This window comes from Aegilops tauschii, chromosome 2 (genome assembly GCF_002575655.3).
Source record: "Aegilops tauschii subsp. strangulata cultivar AL8/78 chromosome 2, Aet v6.0, whole genome shotgun sequence".
In the NCBI taxonomy this organism is placed as follows: domain Eukaryota; kingdom Viridiplantae; phylum Streptophyta; class Magnoliopsida; order Poales; family Poaceae; genus Aegilops; species Aegilops tauschii.
The window spans coordinates 15,937,875-15,955,408 of record NC_053036.3 but is presented as its reverse complement, the minus strand read 5'-3'; the positions used below and the strand labels follow the sequence as shown (position 1 = coordinate 15,955,408).

Sequence of the window (17,534 nt, the reverse complement as noted above, 5' to 3'; positions counted from 1 at the left end):
TCCGTCTCCAAATTGACGGACTGGGGCGCGGGGATCAAGGCGGCATCCATGGCCTTATCAGCGTGGACTATACCTGGCCATCCGTCGGGCTTCGGGCCGGGCCTAGCAAAGCCTGATGCAGAAAACCTAGGCCCGAGCCTGGCCCGGCCGTCGGGCATAAAAATCAGGCCCAAGCCCTACCCATATCGCAAAAAGCCTGTCGGGCCTCGGGCCGGGCCTCTTCCTTAAATTGCAAATACGTCAGGCCCGAGCCTGGCCCAGCCCGACCATCGGGCTCAAAATCTAGGCCCAGGCCCGACCCGTAGGCAAGGTCAGGTCGGGCTTTTTCGGGCCGGGCTGCCCATGGCCAGGTATAGCATGGACTAGGCACGGCCAGAAGTGGTCAATGATGACACTACAGCGATGGCGGGGAGGCGGCAGCGTGGGCGTGAAGAGCAACATGAGAGGTAATGTCGCTCGCGCAAAAACCGTTCTCGGATGGGGTGCACTACAAATATCCCCCACATCCGCAAATATGAGCTTGCCAAGCTTGATGGCCTCCAAAATTTATCCTGGCCACGCTTGGGATGGCAACTATGCTAGACCGCCCTTTTCAGCCAAAATTGCCAGACACATTGTTATTATGGCGATCGACCACTTATGACGACTCTGCTATAGTTGATCGCAGGTCTTTGGTTAAAAAAACAATTTCTCACTAGAGTTGCACAGATTTGTTTTGTGCAATACAGAAAAGTTATAGAAGAATCACATAAAAGTAGTGGCGTGATATTTTGACGACACCAAACAAGCTTTAATGTTCAATTTTTTATAACCCTTTATTTTTCTTTGTTGATGATTACTGCAGTCAAGGCCGGCCTGACCAAGGGCATAATCAGAAGAAAATTTGGTCATCACTCATCACCATGTTTCCATATCAAAATCACCTTTTGTTCGGTTATTTTCCGATATTACGAGATGCCAAGCAGAGTACGGGCTGCCTTGAACAAATATGCGGTTTTTTTTCCTTATCTTGCTACGCAAGAGCCATGAATATGCTCCGCGTAGGCTGAGATAACATGGCAAGAACCCGCCCGGAATCAGCCTCAGATCGATCCCAACACGGAGCAATCAATCCTCGACGCGCCGCCATTGACCTATCTCTCAGGAAACAGGAAAGTGTACTTTTAAATTAAGGAAGGTGTCGATTTCCAAAGGAACCTATAATTCTCTCATTATTTATAGACTAGACTGGAGGGAGAAGCAGAAGATTATCATCGATGACGACGGCCTTGGAGATGGACGCGCCTCCTCCTCCGGCAACGGCGATGGACGCGGTTGCACCTCACGTCGTCGTCGGCGGCGGCGACCCTTCAGAGGCACCCGGAGCGGCGGAAGGTCAACAGCCGGGTAATTGTTTCACCCGTTGCCGCAACTGCAAGATCACACCTTGCGAGATCGCCATGATTCTAGTGGCATGTTGCTTCATGGCCTTCATCGCCTGTACGATCGGGATTCTTGCCACGTACAAGGACCCAAACTACTCCGTCGTGATCGGCGGCGTCTCCGGCCTTGACCGCCGGCCGGCGATGGAGCCGGAGTTCAACCTCACCTTTAGCATCGCTTTTCGGAGCTCGGTCGGGAGCGCGTGCGACGAGCGCGCCACAACGGTGCAGGTAAGCTACCACGGCTTCGAGCTCGCCAGCGCTGGGGTGCCGCAGGTCTGCAGGACCACGCAGAAGCCCGACAAAAAGGGCAGCACGGCACGGAGCACCGTTGTGGCCCGGGGAACCCGGGTGTGGCTGCCCGAACTGGAACTGGATAGCCTCACGGCTGACCTGCGGCGCGGAGCCGGGGTGTTTGACGTCGTGCTCACGCTTCGGGATACAAGGAGCGGGCGAGGGCGCGACGATGACGGGCTGCTCGTGTCGTGCATGGGGAGGCCGGTCGGGGACACCGGTGGCGGAGCTTTGTGTGACGTGCGCCGGGTGGAATGGAGCCGCTGACGTGACGTACATGGACGATGCAGCACCTACGCCAGGGAATGAATGAAGCTGTGATGTGTGGGGCTAATTAGAACTTTATACACTTTGAAATTTTGAATAACCTCTACTTATTGTGTACTCCCTCTGATCTATAATAAGTGTCCCAGTTTTGGACTAGGATTGAACTAATCTTAGTTCAAAACTGCGACGCTTATTTTGGATCGGGGTGTACTTTTTCCAATCTCTAGTTACTAGCAACTTGCACGTGCAACACACATCTCAAACGTTGACCACATGAACAGATACATAGTGTTTGGATGTCACTCAATTTGTATTTTCCATACCGAGACATCACTATGATCATGTTGTTGCATATAGAGACAATAATATATGTTGTTTCATCCACTGAGTGTTCTGATACTTTGTAAAAGAACGAGATCAGGTTATTATTGGAAATCAGCCTTGCATTGGGTTCCGTCTGTAGAGATGCAATACTGCAATTGTATTGATATTTATCATGGTGTAGACAACTAAAATGAGGGAGATAGAGAAAATCAAGGATAGTTAGATCAACGAATAGTTCATACTCCCTCTGATTCTTTATATAAGGTGCATTTGTTTCTTTTGATAAAATTTCGCAATGTAAGGTGCATTTCTTCTAATTTATCATAATTCGTTTTAGCCCTCTAGAAGGAAAAAAATATCACTTTCAATTGCATGTATATCTTCTTCTAGAGGAGAGAATGAGAGTATATCTCTCCTGATTGCCTGTATCTTCTCCTTTACTAGCCGAATTGATTTATTTGTCGTTAACCACTAAATTAATCGAGGGTAATTTCTTCCTAAATTTTCTATAATTTTATGGCTTCGTCATCGTGTTAAAACAAATACACCTTACACAAAGGAACGAAGCGAGTATATGAGATTGCTGGTATATTAACCTCCATGCCCTGACAATGTACTATGACCCCCGCAAGAAAACGACAATGTATAGGTTGCCTCTTGGTTTGCGACAGGGCGCCAATATAACTTTGGACAATACTGAATCCGGCAGTGTAGGAGCGGTGGCCAGGGATGATATGGGGAGATTCATGGCGGCATGCAATGAGAGGGTCGTATATGCAATTGATGCAGCAACAACTGAAGCTATGGCTGTTAGACGTGGACTGACATTGCAAATGAGCTGGGTCTAAACAGAATTATAATCCAATCGGGTTGTCTTGAAGCCATCAAGATACTTCAGGCTGGAGGGTTCTCTTCTACATCGGCTGCTCTATATTATGATGATATATGCATTCAGGCTACTACTTTTGGCAAAGTTTGTTTTAGTTTCTGTAATAGGGATGCTAATTATGTTGCTCATCATCTAGCTAAAGAGGCTGAGATTAACCCCTGTGTTTGGGTTGATGAGCCTCGTAGTTTCATAGTAACTTTTCTTGTGGATGATGTAACTACCATTTGAGTTCAATAAAGTGAGCCATGATGGCATTCTCTAAAAAAACTTTGGAGTAGTAAAGAAGCAGAGATTTCTCTCCACAATCCAAGAAAAAAATCACGGGGAAAATATGGGGTGCTCGAGAGCAAGAATTGAAACCAAGGGAGTTTACCCAGAGGTGGACCGATTCGTGATTGGCTAGTACGCTTCGGGGCAAATGAAGCACGATGGAGGGGCATGGTGCTGCTCCTCAGGGAATGGTGGATAAGGGACGACCGCATAGGGAAATCAAGAAGCACAAGGCACGTTCGGTAGCGGCGTTCTTACTACTGGCGGTGGCGACTGGAAGAATCAGGAGAAACCAGGCCGCCGATGCCCTGCCACCTTGCACAGGGACGAGCTTCTCCTCGATCGCCCACGGCCTTCGCGTGTGCCCCCATAACCCGTCGCTGATGACCCGGGGGAAGAGGAGATGGAGGGAGGGGGGCGCCGGGAAACGGCGATGGGCAGGGTCCGAATGTGGGCGCAACCGGGGTTCGGAAGATGCCCACGGCCGGGAGGCTTTTTATACTGGACTAGGGCGGCGAAGCGGTTACATGAGATTTGACCAGACACATGGAAAGGAGAGGGGATCATGAAATATCTGAAACCGATCAGCTGAACCGACGTAAAAATATTGAAATGTGGCCATCAAAGAACTCACCAGTCAAAGGCACGGGAACGTGCGTCTCACGGAGAACAAACCCACGTAAACCGGCAACCGCCAGATTAGCGTGCAAAACGCCCGACCGGGTAAAACCAAGGATCACGGCCATGATTATGACTTAAATCCTCATTTTTTACTATGAAATCTTTGAGAAAAAGGACTCTCCCCCACACGCGCCGCTCGACCGTAACCGTATTTTTTTTTCTTCAAAAAACAGGGAATTTGAACCCTTACTGGCCTAAAGTCTTACTCATTTTTTACTATTAAATTCCTTCACAGATTCCATCTTGTCTCGCGTGGGGATTTCGATCGTTTGCGTTTTGATCAAGTCATGCAGTACTTTATAGCCTGACACTAGAGCCAGTTTGTGCCTTGGGTCATAAGTCATAACATAATCGAGCCCATTCTGACACTAACATTTTAAGAAAACACAGCTCAAGAAACTAAAACAATCAATTCAGCAAAATGTTAGACTTAGGGCATCCCCAAAACTGACATTTGTGTCATCCAACCCGAGTCTGTATTGGTCCGACGAACGGTCTTGATATGCTTTTTCCCGCAATCCGGAGACAAACTAGCGGGCTTTTCAGGCATCCGGAATGCTAACACATCCGCTCCTGACCGCCCTGGCCCAGCAAAAAAAACCTCCATCGCTTGTGCGCGTTTCCCGCCTGAAACGTTCAGTGCTGCATTCATGCCCAGCTAGAGCGGACGCGACCTCTCACTGCCGCCGGCCGCCGGCACTGAAGCGACGCGTCGGCCAAGAGAGCGTCGCCCGCGCCGCTTCCTGGTGTGCGCGACTGCTCTGCGTTCAAAAGACACCATGGCCGTCTGCCGCCCACATTAATGACATGTGGTTCCCGAGGAACGTATTCCAACACCACCCGTCTGTTTGTCTGCCGCCCACCATCGTCATTCGACCATAGCCGCAGTCATCCTCCTCCCGTCCTTTCCTCCTCTCCGCACCACCCCCACCATGGCCTCCTCGCGCTCCAAAGCTCTCTCGAACGGACGATCGCCGAAGCAGAAGAAGGAGATGACCGCCATTGCTACCTACCGGCATGACACCCGGCAGCCGGAGGCCGATGACGTCCCAATGGAGGACACGGCTGAGGATGAGCCGGCGTCACCATCCTCGCCGGCGCCACCCCCACTGGTGCATTGCACCATGACCATTACATGGACATGATGCGGGAGGAGCAGTTCCGGGAGGCGCAACCCAACACGGCCTAGAACCTCCAGCTCCTCTACGAGCACCAACAGGCAGATGAGCAGCTCGCCGTCGGCATGGCGATTGCACCGGACATGGAAGTGGTGGAGCAGGTGGCGATGCTCGAGTCCTACCACTCTGCCCGCGAGATCCGGCTCTCCCACTGGTGGTACCACCAATGCCAGGAGGAACTGAAGGCTGACTAGCAGGAGTTTGATGAGGCGGTGGACACGGTGTGGGCCAAGACCGACGACGAGGAGGACACCACCAAGGCCGCGCACCGCCGCCACGACCACGAAGCCGGCACGTCCGCGGGCGCCACCGGCAGTGAGGAAGAGTAGTGCATGGTAGGTTGCCGCCTCTCGGGTCTGAGGAAGCCCTCTTCTCTTCCCCTCCGCCTGAAGCCAAACTTGGCGGGCTGACAATCGTCAGCCTATTAGTCACTCAAGCTGCGGTGGCGATGATTGCGAAGGCAGAGCTGGAGAGCGCCGAGGTGGAGCTGAAGAAGGTGAAGGTAAGTGTCGGAGCTTCAATTCTCGGGGCTCATGGCCGGACATGGGAAAGTTGTGTTTACTTTTAAGCTCACGTAGGTGTAGCAAAACTCTAAATTCAGCCCTTCGTGTTAATGGGCCCAATGTGCAGCCCAATGAAAATAAACACTATTTTCACAAAATGAATTATCTTTTCTTTTTGTTCTTGAGCCCGTCAAATTAAAATTATAAAATGTACGTTCATACCTCCAAGCTAGATTATTTTCAGATTTTTCATAAGTCTTAACTTGTTTCTTTCACTTTTTTGTGCCAGCTAGCTCAACATATTAGTAGTTAATTAGTATGCACTAGATTATCCACTCAAAACCCTTGTGAGTAAATTTGCATAACCCGTCACAACAATATTTGCTGTTCCATCAACCAAACACAAGCTAAATTTTGAGTTCATCAATCACACACCACACCAAGTTGATGCAAACCCAACATGATCTAATTATAAGCAAACACAAATTAAATCAACGTAGATCAACTAGGTTCCATGCCGGGAGGGGCAGTTCCATGTCTTTGACTAGGCATGCAACTACATGTGTCTCTCCCGATACCAACTGCATGTCTTCCACGCGGGAGTGCAACTTTGTGGTGTTATTTCGGGGAGTCGACAGTTGCATGTCTGCCACAAGGCACACAACTGCAAATGTTGCCCCCGACTGCAACTTAGTGTGTTTGAGCGGGAGGTTCGTAATTGCATGTCTAACTTTAGGCATGCAACTGCAAGTGTTGCCCTGGACTGCAACCGCGTGGCTTCAACGCGGCTGCAACTCATCCTGTTTTGTTTAGTGAGGGGAGGGGGTGCAGTTGCATGTCTGCCTCTAGAAACGCAACTACAAGTGTTGACTGCAAATAAAAGGTGTTTTAAGTTTTTTTTTGGCTGGGAGAGGAGGAGAGCAGTTGCATATTTGTCACTAGGCATACAACCGAAAATGTCGTCCCCGGCCGCAACCCTATGATGTTTCGTTAGGGTAGTTTCATGCTTGTCACTAAGCATGCAACTGGAAGTGTTGGCCCTAATTGCAGATTCATGTCTTCAAAAGGATTGCCACTCAGTGGTAATTTGGGACGGTTGCATGTCTGCCACTACGCATACTATTGCAAGTGTGTCATCCCCGGCTAGAATGACATGTCTCCAATGCGACAACACCTCAATGGTCTTTTTGTCAAGGGAAGGCGGGCAGTTGCATCTCTACCACTATTTCTATTTTTTGTTTTTGTTTTTGTTTATTAGGTTTTTATATTTTCTAAATAACAGTGTTTTTATGTTTAAAAAAAGTCGCACCCAATTGCACATCTTCCACATATACAACTGCAGTTGTTGTAACTGCATGCGACACCAGTAAGCGCAACTAGGGATGATTCGGTGCTGAGTTGTTTGGACGGTCTGGTATCTGTGTTTTGAATTTTCATGTATTTATATTATATTTTTTCTTTCGAATTCATTTTTGAGTTTTGTATTTTGTGTTTTTTTTCATAAATAGTGGTACTTTAGATTTTGCTTTTCATAGCGCCATCCGGTTGCTCACATGTTTGTTGCACGGGGTTGAATGCCCGTCAGACACGCGCAATTACATGTAATCCACGTGCAACTTACATTTTTCCCCTTTAAAAATAATTTTTAACCAATTTGCATTCTCGTCTGCCGCACATCATTGCAAATCCGTCTGCAACATGCAACTAAATTATGTCCTTCTTTTCATTTTGTTATTTATTTATTTTAGACTTTAAAAATTCATTTGTTTTTTATAAAATATATGAAATGATTTTCGAAAGAATTTTTTTTAGTAAAAGAGGTTTTTCCCTCCGATTTCCATTAGAGAAACCAAGCCAGAGGTTCAGAGCTAGTAGTCTATTACATGCCAGCCAGCAACCAACACAAACGATTTTTGAAACAAATGATAAAAGAAAAGAGGAAGCAGGATGACACGAAGGGAAGGAATGAACCATCAGTGACGCTAGTGACAAAATCGGAGCACCATCGTGCTGTGCATCAGTACACTTAGTAGTTGAAGGGGCCCACCCCACTGTAAATCAGGGGGGAGAAGGTTTAGTTGTTAGAAAGTTACATAAAGCTTTGTAAAATCGTTCATAGGTCTAGTATTATCAAGTCTCAATCCACTGAGCCTTGGACGAGTAATGCCACACATACATAGGTTTATACGGGTTTTACAAGCATGTGGGTTTTAATTAGAGATCAAGGGAGAGAAGGGGCCCATCCCTATGAAAATCAAGGGTTAGTTAAAAAAAAGAATTCGAGTTTACGTGTAATTGTGTGTAACTCTTTGTATGTTTAGCATTACAAACCCTAAATCAAAAAAGCCCTCCATCACTTGATGGTGGGATCAAGGACATGCCCCGCGAACAGAATCGCGCCTGACACCTCCTCGACGATGAAGAAGGCAAATGGATGGTCAGCCACGAAGTCCACACACGGTGCAGGCGGCCGCGAGTCCGGTGTGCATCCAAGGCGCGTCATGTAAGTGGCGGCCGCCGCCTCTGTGCCTTCCTCGTTCACCTCGATGACGGCCATGTGGATCACCTTTTCCAGCGCCATCTTCCTCCTTCCGCCGTTCTCCACCATGTTGGACAGGTCGGCCTTCCCCAGCTCGAACGCCTCCTTGACCCCCATTTCCTGGAGTACGTCGTTCATCGTCATGCCGAAGGTTACCTTGAATTTAGGTAGCCGGAAGTCGCCGACCAGGACACTGTTCCTCGGCAAGTGCTTGCGCAGAAAGTCGGGGTTGCACGCGATCTTGTCGGTGAGCCGCCACAGCCCGCGGCGCGCATCGGGGAGGAAGACGCACATCGAGTAGATCGGCACAGGCGTGGGAGCTAGAGCTGGTGGCTGGGGCAGCAAGGGGCCGTGCCCTTCCTCGTAGCGGAGCTGCAGCACCTTGAAGCCATCGTGGCAGGCGATGTTGTGGCTGCCGAGACCGCGCATGAAGGGGGCATCGACGGCGGTGCCGTCAAGGCGGTGGAACTTGTCGTGCTGGGTGAGATACCCGGCGAATGGCTTCGCCCACTTGCCCTTAAAGTAGATGGCGTTGGCGAGCACCAGGTCGGTGAGGTCTGACAGCGCGCCCCGGCTAAGGATGGAGGGGATGAGGCCGTCCGTCGACGCCGACACCCATGCGTTGATCTCCTCCGTAGCCTCCTCCGGCTGCACAAGGAGCATAGCATGCATGCACGTTGGCAATGACATTAATTGATCGATATATCGTATGCAGATTACTTACAGGTCCGTCATCATGGGAGAAGAGAAGGGAAGATAGCGTTGCACTGACCTTTTGGCGGAAGTTGACGGCGCGGGCGACGGCCTTGAAGGATTCGGCGGCATCGCGGTAGGCGGGGCGGATGGGCATGGTCCGGTCATGCCACACGCCGCACGCGAAGCTGATGCGCGGGCCGCCGGTCTTGGACTGGTCCGTGAGGGCCTGCTCGGCCAGCGCACGGACGTCGCCGGCGAGGAAGTCCCGCGACGGCGCGCCGAGGACAACGAGCAGCTCGTCGAGGGTGCGGTCGCGGGCGCCCGCGGCTACCAGCGAGAGCCCGGCGTAGACGGACAGCGGCGAGAAGACCAGGTTGCTCCTCCTGCCGGCGTCGTGCGCGAGGCGCTTATTCAGGCCGAGGGAGAAGGCCTGCAGGCCATCGCTGGGAACGGCCTGATCGGCGCCGGCGTCGGCCTCGGTGCAGAACCATCTGCCTAGCTTCGGAAAACGGCGGAGGGCGAACTCCTTCATAGATTCCATCTTGTCTCGCGTCGATGCTTGCGCATGGGGAGGGAATTGGTTTGCGTTTTGATCAAGTCATGCAGTACTTTATAGAGGCCGTTTACCTGCCTTGGGGTAATAAGCCATGACAACATTTGGCCCATTTTGAAACTAAAATTAAAAACACAGCTGAAGGAAAAAAAAATAAGAAATTCAGCTTGCATAGTGTTAATGGGTTCAATGCACAAAATCATTAGTTGAGGAGTACTCGTCGCGAAGATCACTCCAACCTTCCCAGGTTGCGACAAGTGGTGCGTTGCATGTGCGCCACTTGTCGCAACCAGGAAGTTTTCCCTTTTTCGTAGATCCGTTTATTCAAAACGTTTTTATCTCTTAAACCATGCGTCCAAATCTCAAACCGCTTTCACCGTTGAATTCCTTGCGTCGAGATCTTCAAAACTAGATACCATGTTGATAGGTTTTGACGAATTTTTTTCACGAAAAAACCGGACGAAAAAACCGAACCAAGAGCACGGGTTTTTCGCTTTCTGAAAGAGGCATGCCGGTGCCTCTCACGAAATCACAATCGTGCCTCTCGCGGAAGCAAAACCGTGACTCTCTTGGAAGGAAAAAAGGAGAGAAAACACGTTTTTTCCGTTTCCGAGGAGGCACGGCCGTGACTCTCGCGAATGCACAAACGTGCCTCTCGCGGTAGCAAAACCGTGACTCTCGCAAAAGAAAAAATACAGAAAATATGTTTTTTCTGTTTCTGATAGGCACAGCCGTGACTCTCGCGAAAGCACAACCGTGCCTCTAAAGCAAAACCGTGACTCTCGCGGAAGGAAAAAAGACAGAAAATGTGTTTTTTTTTTCGTTTTCGAGTAGGCACGGGCGCCGTGACTCTCGCAAAAGCACAACTGTGCCTCTCGCAGGAGCAAAACCGTGACTCTCGCGAAAGAAAAAAAAACAGAAAACGCGTTTTTTTCGTTTCCGACAGGCACGGCCGTGACTCTCGCGAAAGCACAACCGTGCCTCTCACAGAAGAAAAACCGTGACTCTCGCGAAAGAAAAAAAAAATCAAAAAATGCGTTTTTTCGTTTTCGAGAGGCACGGCCGTGACTCCCGCGAAAGCAAAACCGTGCCTCTTGCGGAAGCAAAACCATGACTCTCACGAAAGGAAAAAAGAAATGGCGTTTTTTGCGCAATTTTTTTTTGACCGAAAAGCTAAGGAAGACCGGTGAAAAACCAAAACGTAAAAAAAAAACCCGGGAAAGAAACCGTTAAAAAAGCCGAAAACGCGTGCGGAAAAATAAAAAAACAAAATCCGGAGGGCGTGCCCAGAGCGCGACACGTGGTGAATGGCTGAGAGCCCGCCAAGTGGAGCTGATTGTTGCGAGGCTCCCGAAAGAGCGCTCGTTAATTAGTTGCTCTCTTCAATGCACCGCCCAATAAAACTAAGCACTGTTCATGTAATAATATGAAGCTCATAAGTTGGCTAGGCTAGATTTCATTCACCCTCAGGGTAGGGACACTTTTTTCCGATAAAGCGCGCTTTTATTAACTTATAACGTAGTTCAAGAGGACACAAATCATGATGAGCAACACCTGACTTCTGCATAATTAGGATGCACACAACCAAACACAAATAGTCTAAAAAAAGCTGACATATTGGCACCAGTAGAGTCAAATAAGAGCGTCATTATGCCTATGTCGAAGGACGTGATTGGCCGATACAGAGGTTATGCTGCCACCCATATTAGGAAAAAACCTCCATGGCCACTCGCTCCAGTTACGTACACACCGCTTTGAACAGCGGTTGGAACTCCGTATTGTGAAGTATAGACCATGTATGAAGCGATTGCGTACAACGGAAATAACCTGTAACAGAGAAGAGTTTTTGTCATTAAAAATCACATCATTTCTACATAGCCAAAGCAACAATAATAAGGCATACGCTTCCACCTTTATTAGTGTTTTGAATCTATAAGGAATACTGTCCAGCGAATGACCAAGAATATTAACAACACATGTGGGTGGATAAAGATTAGACGCTATTTGAAGGATTGACCACGTAGAACACGAAAACTTGCACTGAAAAAAGACGTGTCTGATTGTCTCGTCATGAGTACAAAAGCTACACTTCTTGCTTCCTTGTCAGTTACAACCGGCGAGGTTATCTTTGGTTAGCACTCCTCCCTTCTGAAGATACCACATGAAGGTCTCAACTTTTAGTGGAATATTCGACCTTCAAATTTTCTTCTTATTATCCACTGGGACCTGTGAATGCGTGACTGCATGGTACATAGAGTCAACATGAAGGACCTAGATGTAGTGAGGTTCCAGCGAAACACATCTCGTCCTTGTGTCAGGTTAATCGTATCCAATCGGGACATAAGATGTTGCCATGACACAAGACGGGGCCCAATCAAATCCCGCCCGAAGGAAATATCTGGTGGAAAGGACCTGAGCACCTGCGCAAGAGTTTCATTCTTATTGCGAACAATCCGGTACAAAGTTGGATATTTGGTTGGGTAATCCTGATGATATACTTGTAATCCCTGTAAACATTGCCACGGATTAATAAAGCCCGGCCGTCGTTGCTTAAAAAAAGAGCTGTTAGATTTGAAATTGAAATTTGACATGGTATATTTATATATGTCATACCTCTATGCTAAAAAAATCTAGATTCTTTTAAAGTCACAATAGAATTGCCGAGATAAAGATGAATAGCAGAAAATAAATACTCTCGTGCTAGGACACCAGCTACCATGACATATTACTCCACTCGAAACTCTTGCAAGTAACTCACAGTACTCATTACAACAATATTTGATGTTTTAATCAACCAAACATAAGATGATTTTTTAGTTCAGCAATCACACATCACACTGGGTTGATGCACACATAGGTGTGACACCATCTTATTACAGGCAAATAGCGCTCAAATCAGGACAGATCAGCTAGGTTGTGAACACCACGCAAAGCCGTTGAAAGCTAGCACTCATTTATGCAAGAATATCAGATAAGGTAGCTTGCTGAAAGCAAACAATTTATTCACCATGCCAGTTGCAATACACACTTTGTAAACATAGGCAGCCTGAAGCACTTCATAGGTTGTAAGGTCAAGCTATAAATGACCTCATTTGTGCCAGGGTGCGCCACAGCGTAAGAGGGTGCAACATATTGCCTGCAAAATGAATAACACAACTACACAAGACATGCATGTTCCGGTCTGACAAGTAAATAAATTGTGTAGCTTGGGGCACCTCTTAACTTAACACCATTATAGGCCCTCCTAGTTCTTCGATCCTTTGGATGCATATCAATGAGGATGGAATTTTCATACACATCAAGTGAATTAGCAAGTCCCAAAATAAGATATCGCAAAGATTCATCATCATGCTTCTGTGTGAAAAGTAGTTCATACAACTTGAGCTAGGATGTCAACGAGTATGGAAGTGCCTTATCATTCAGTGCCCGTAAGAGGAATGACATACATCTTCTGTGTGAAAACTAGATCACCCATCATTTTATCACCTTCATTTGTTCCTGAATCATAACAAGACTATTTGACATAGATAGCCATGTTGCACAACTTATCACATATATGTAGACCTCTAAAGTTGGTGGACTCCGCAATCGGGACTAATCAGTCAATATCAGTGGCTGATTAGTATCATGGCTGCACACTCCACAAACTTCTGTGACTAGTCGTGCGCACTTTTCAACATATGTGGCAAGTTGTGAGACCATGGGTGAAATTACTTCTTGCCTGGCACAACATTATTCATAATTTAATATAGATAAATATAGTATGTTACAACAGAGAGCTCAAACTATAAAAACATCATGGTATCCTAACAATGGAAGCTACATGAGGACGTACCAAAACCCAAGCCATCTTATTCTTGGAACACAAATGCTGGAACTAAAATTGGGCAAAAAAGGAAGCTGCACCAATGTGTTCTAATCTAGAGAAAACCAAGCATTTCCTTCAAATAAATGATGAAAATTGGATTTTTGGAACCCGGGTGTATTGGAGGACCTTATTTTAAATACTTTGAAGAACACGTTTAAGATTTCAAAAAATTCTGAAATTTTTTCTACGTGATCATATGGATGTATATTACACAAGTATAAAGTTTGGTGATGAAATAAGTAAGTGTGCGACCTATAAAAAATGACAAAATGGTGATTTCCAAATAGTGGATAATGTAAGCACTATTCATCTTTCCAAAATCATGATTTTGTCATTTTTGTGTAACTCACATGGTTACTTATTTCAGCTTCAAAATTTACACATGTGTAATATACATTCATATAAACATGTTGATTTGTTTTCAGAATTTTTTGAAACTTCAAAATAGCATTTTGACACAGTTCAAAAAATAGGGCTCCAATGCACCCGGGTTCCAAAGTGACTTTTTGCAACTATGAATCCTTTACTAAACTACGACGGGACCATGGTAAATGCCAATTGCATCAAGTGCACCACCAGATCTGCCTAAGAAGCCCACAACAAAAGTATTTTCCGGCACCGTGTCGTCAAAGCTTGTGCCCTGCACACTTCCGTAAGGCCCATGCTTTTTATGTTGGTGACGAGAACAAGAGAAGTTATAACAGTTTCAGTCACAAGGTTGTCAATTGTCCCCGATATTTGCTTCACAAACTCTTTAGGGCCTAGCTCAATCTGCAAAAGATAACATATAGAGGAAATATATTACATCACATAATTGGTTGTATATGCATGCGAACAAAAAATTAATCAAGCAATCTACAATAAGCTCACGGTCTGATAGTTCCCTCCACTGCTGCCACCCCAAGGACCTTCAGAGCGCATCTTCCCAAGTTTGTCGACATAAGAAAATTCAAGTGAAGAGATGCGTGAGCCACTACTTATTCTCAAACTTTGTACATGCGACGGCTTTCCTGTGGTCAAGTCTTGAGGGAAACCTCCATTTTCTCCCCATGGCCCCATCTTTACAGGTTGTGTTGCCAATTTGTGCTAGAAATTCTAATAGAAGTTTAGATAATCCATGCATGAACCGCAATGGAATAAAATATACGAGTGATAGGGACGACGAGAAGTTGAGGCACAAGGCGTGGATCCGAAGCTGATAAAACTTTTGGATCTTGAAGATGACAACACTTTGTGCATTGGCAAACTCACCGTTCCCACCTAGGATTGCCCATTCACGTTCTAATGGTGAGCCCATATTTCCAAGCACCTTAAGGCTGGAACCTCTAAACCCAAACCAGTCGAGTTTGCATACTTCGTGAATATGTATCACATAAACACACAATATCTAATCTCAGAAATGATCATGGAATTTGCAACATACCTCTCATCGACGAACACCATGTTAAAACAAAGGGGCCAGGTTCCTTCGGTTGTACCAGCACCCGTAAGTTCCCCCTATGCATGTGCCACAAGCTTCTTGTTGGGGCCAATGCCATCATATATGGTCCAATCAGTAGCCGCGGTGCAGCCAAACTTCATAGGAAGGCCAGGATTAACTATAATGACCTCGTTCGGATTCGACGATCCTTGGGGGCGCTGCTCCATGTACAAGCCGTCTAAGACAAACTCCTAGGGCTGCAATACTCCCTGGCTAACAGGAGCACTCTGTAAATACGTAGCCATGGCTACAACAAGGAGGATTAAGCTACCTATCTAGAGGCTCTTGTGTCTTGTGTGTTGGCGAGTAAATGGATAGAGCGGCAGGGGTAATTTATAGGTCGGAGCTGCATCCGTGTATTACTAGTATTCTACTATGTATGCACACAAGTTGCATCAGTACTAGTATTACTTAGGTAAAAAAATCCACATATTCCAATTCAGCCTCCCGCGTATTGCAAGTAGTGCATACATGCACACAAGTTGCACCAACTAGCTACGTTCTACTACATAATCTTATCTAGCTCCTAAGTAACACAAGGTACATAATTTAGTAGTCCATGCATGCACACAAGTTGCACCACTAGCACGCTACCGCCCATTGGATCCATCAAACTTGCGATTATACTTGAGAGAGTGTGCAGTTTTTAAGGCTACTCGATACTCTACTGTGGTTTGCGATGCCACATTAATTGCATGGATCTTTTGTATGTGATGGCTTCTTTCATGAAACCAGAGTGCCTTTTTCTCTACAAAAATGAATGCGCATGACTCACCGTCCGTATAACTTTGGCTATTGTATATAATTATATGCACAATATTTGTGTAATATGCTTTGTGATAACAAGTTAATTTGTGTGCATGCAGTATAAAATTGATCATTCTCAGATCAGATTCCCACTCCGCAGGACACATTAAATTTACCTACATTTTGTTCCATGATGGAGTGCTCTCTTTGAGTTCCTAGAACTAGGGAATAAAAAGGTATCCATGTGCACAATAAATCCGTGAGCGTATCAGTTTCATTATTTCACTAGAAAACAATCTTGCATCACTTTATTTATTGTAGATAGAATATAGTAGGCGACAAATTAAACAAAGTACTCTCGCACTAGAGCGACTTGGATCATACACGTAAGGAGGACCCTAGCCATGTTATTGTTGAAAAACAAACGGTGAAACTAACACACTTTTCATTGAAATAAACTAGCATGAGATTGCTAGACACTAAAGCAAAACGCCAATGAATCCCATTCAAACCATGATGGGGCCATGGTAAACACCAACGGCATCAAGAGCATTCCCGGTCCTGGCAAAGAATCCCACAACACATGTGTTTTCTGGCACGGCGGCGCTGAAACGATTGCCCTTCTCATGCCCAAACGCCCATACTTTTTCATGTTTGTCGTGATAACAATGACGATATGACATTGTCAATTGTCCCTGATATTTCCGTCACATATTCTTTAGGTCCGAACTCGATCTGTAGTCAATAGAAGATAAGAAACCACATTAACTCTTGAGGAGACGTACGAGTATGCATCAGAAGGCAAATTGATCTCCAAAGTGAACTCACGGTTTGACTGTTCCCTTTGTCAGGACCCCAGGGACCTTCGTTGCGCCTCTTCCCAAGTTTGTCAATATAAGTAAATGCAAGAGAGACAATCCAGCTGCTCTCACTGCTGAGTGTCACACTTTGCAGGCGCATCGGGGTTCCGGTGGTGATGTCTTGAATGGAGCCTCCATTTCCACCCCATGGCCCCATCTTCGTAGACTGCATAAGTTATTCCTATTGTGTATTAGCACTGCCCTTATATCTATAGTATACACACACTATGTAATACGGAGTGCATGCTAGGGTGTGCCTTTGCATGACTGAACTAGAGAAAAAAGATTGTACCATTGAAAGTGACGATGGAAAGCTGAGGCAGATGGCACGTATCTGAGGCAGATGGACTTTCTTGAAGGTCACCACACCTTGTGCATAGGCAAACTCTCCTGTCCCACCAAGGATTGCCCACTCACCTTCTACCGGCTCTTCAAAATGTCCGAGCAAACCTGTCGCAACAACCGAGTGCATATACATCCAAATTTGGTATCACTCAGAAAATATGCATGCACTTATGTACTTAAAAAGTTACAAAAATGAATGAATGTACCTGTCGTCGACGAACACCATGTTGAAACATATGAACCAGCTTCCTTTGGCTACTCCTGCCCCCATATGTGGCCCTTGTGCACGTGCAACAAGCTTCTTATCGGCGCCAAGGCCATCATATATGGTCCAGTCATTAGCCACGGTGCAGCCAAACTGCAGAGGGAGGTTAGGATTCACTATAGTTTTCTGGTTCTGATTTGGTGATCCGTCAAGGTCCTGGTGCATGTACAGGCCGTCCAAGAGAATCTCCTTGTGCTTCAATGCTTCATTGCTAACAGGAGCACTCTGGAAATACTTGGCCATGGCTACAGCTAGGAAGCTCAACTAAGCTACGGTAGCTAGAGGTTCTTGTGGGTATTGGGTGAGAAGATGGATAGTGGTAGGGGTAATTTATAGGCCGGGGGCTGCACGCAT

General features: G+C 46.6%; 2 protein-coding genes across 2 annotated transcripts; both read right to left on the bottom strand.

Annotated features, from left to right (window-relative positions):
• Positions 1-8,180: 8,180 nt before the first annotated feature.
• LOC109770975 (putative serpin-Z5) lies at positions 8,181-9,603 on the bottom strand. Its single transcript, XM_020329689.1, has 2 exons — positions 9,139-9,603; positions 8,181-9,014 (listed from the first exon to the last, which is right to left on the bottom strand). The coding sequence occupies exons 1-2, from the start codon at positions 9,601-9,603 to the stop codon at positions 8,181-8,183; spliced, it is 1,299 nt and encodes a 432-aa protein (XP_020185278.1).
• A 7,034-nt stretch (positions 9,604-16,637) lies between these two features.
• Positions 16,638-17,455, bottom strand: LOC109770974 (uncharacterized). The gene is made up of 3 exons (XM_045233733.2): positions 17,122-17,455; positions 16,863-17,020; positions 16,638-16,736 (listed from the first exon to the last, which is right to left on the bottom strand). The coding sequence occupies exons 1-2, from the start codon at positions 17,421-17,423 to the stop codon at positions 17,002-17,004; spliced, it is 321 nt and encodes a 106-aa protein (XP_045089668.1). The 5' UTR covers positions 17,424-17,455; the 3' UTR covers positions 16,638-16,736; positions 16,863-17,001.
• Between the last annotated feature and the right edge of the window lie 79 nt (positions 17,456-17,534).

Coding starts and splice junctions, on each gene's coding strand:
- LOC109770974 (XM_045233733.2), bottom strand. CDS start 17,423: ATGGCCAAGTATTTCCAGAGTGCTCCTGTTAGCAATGAAGCATTGAAG.
- LOC109770975 (XM_020329689.1), bottom strand. CDS start 9,603: ATGGAATCTATGAAGGAGTTCGCCCTCCGCCGTTTTCCGAAGCTAGGC. Junction 9,015..9,138: donor CCGTCAACTTCCGCCAAAAG/GTCAGTGCAACG, acceptor CTCCTTGTGCAG/CCGGAGGAGGCTACGGAGGA.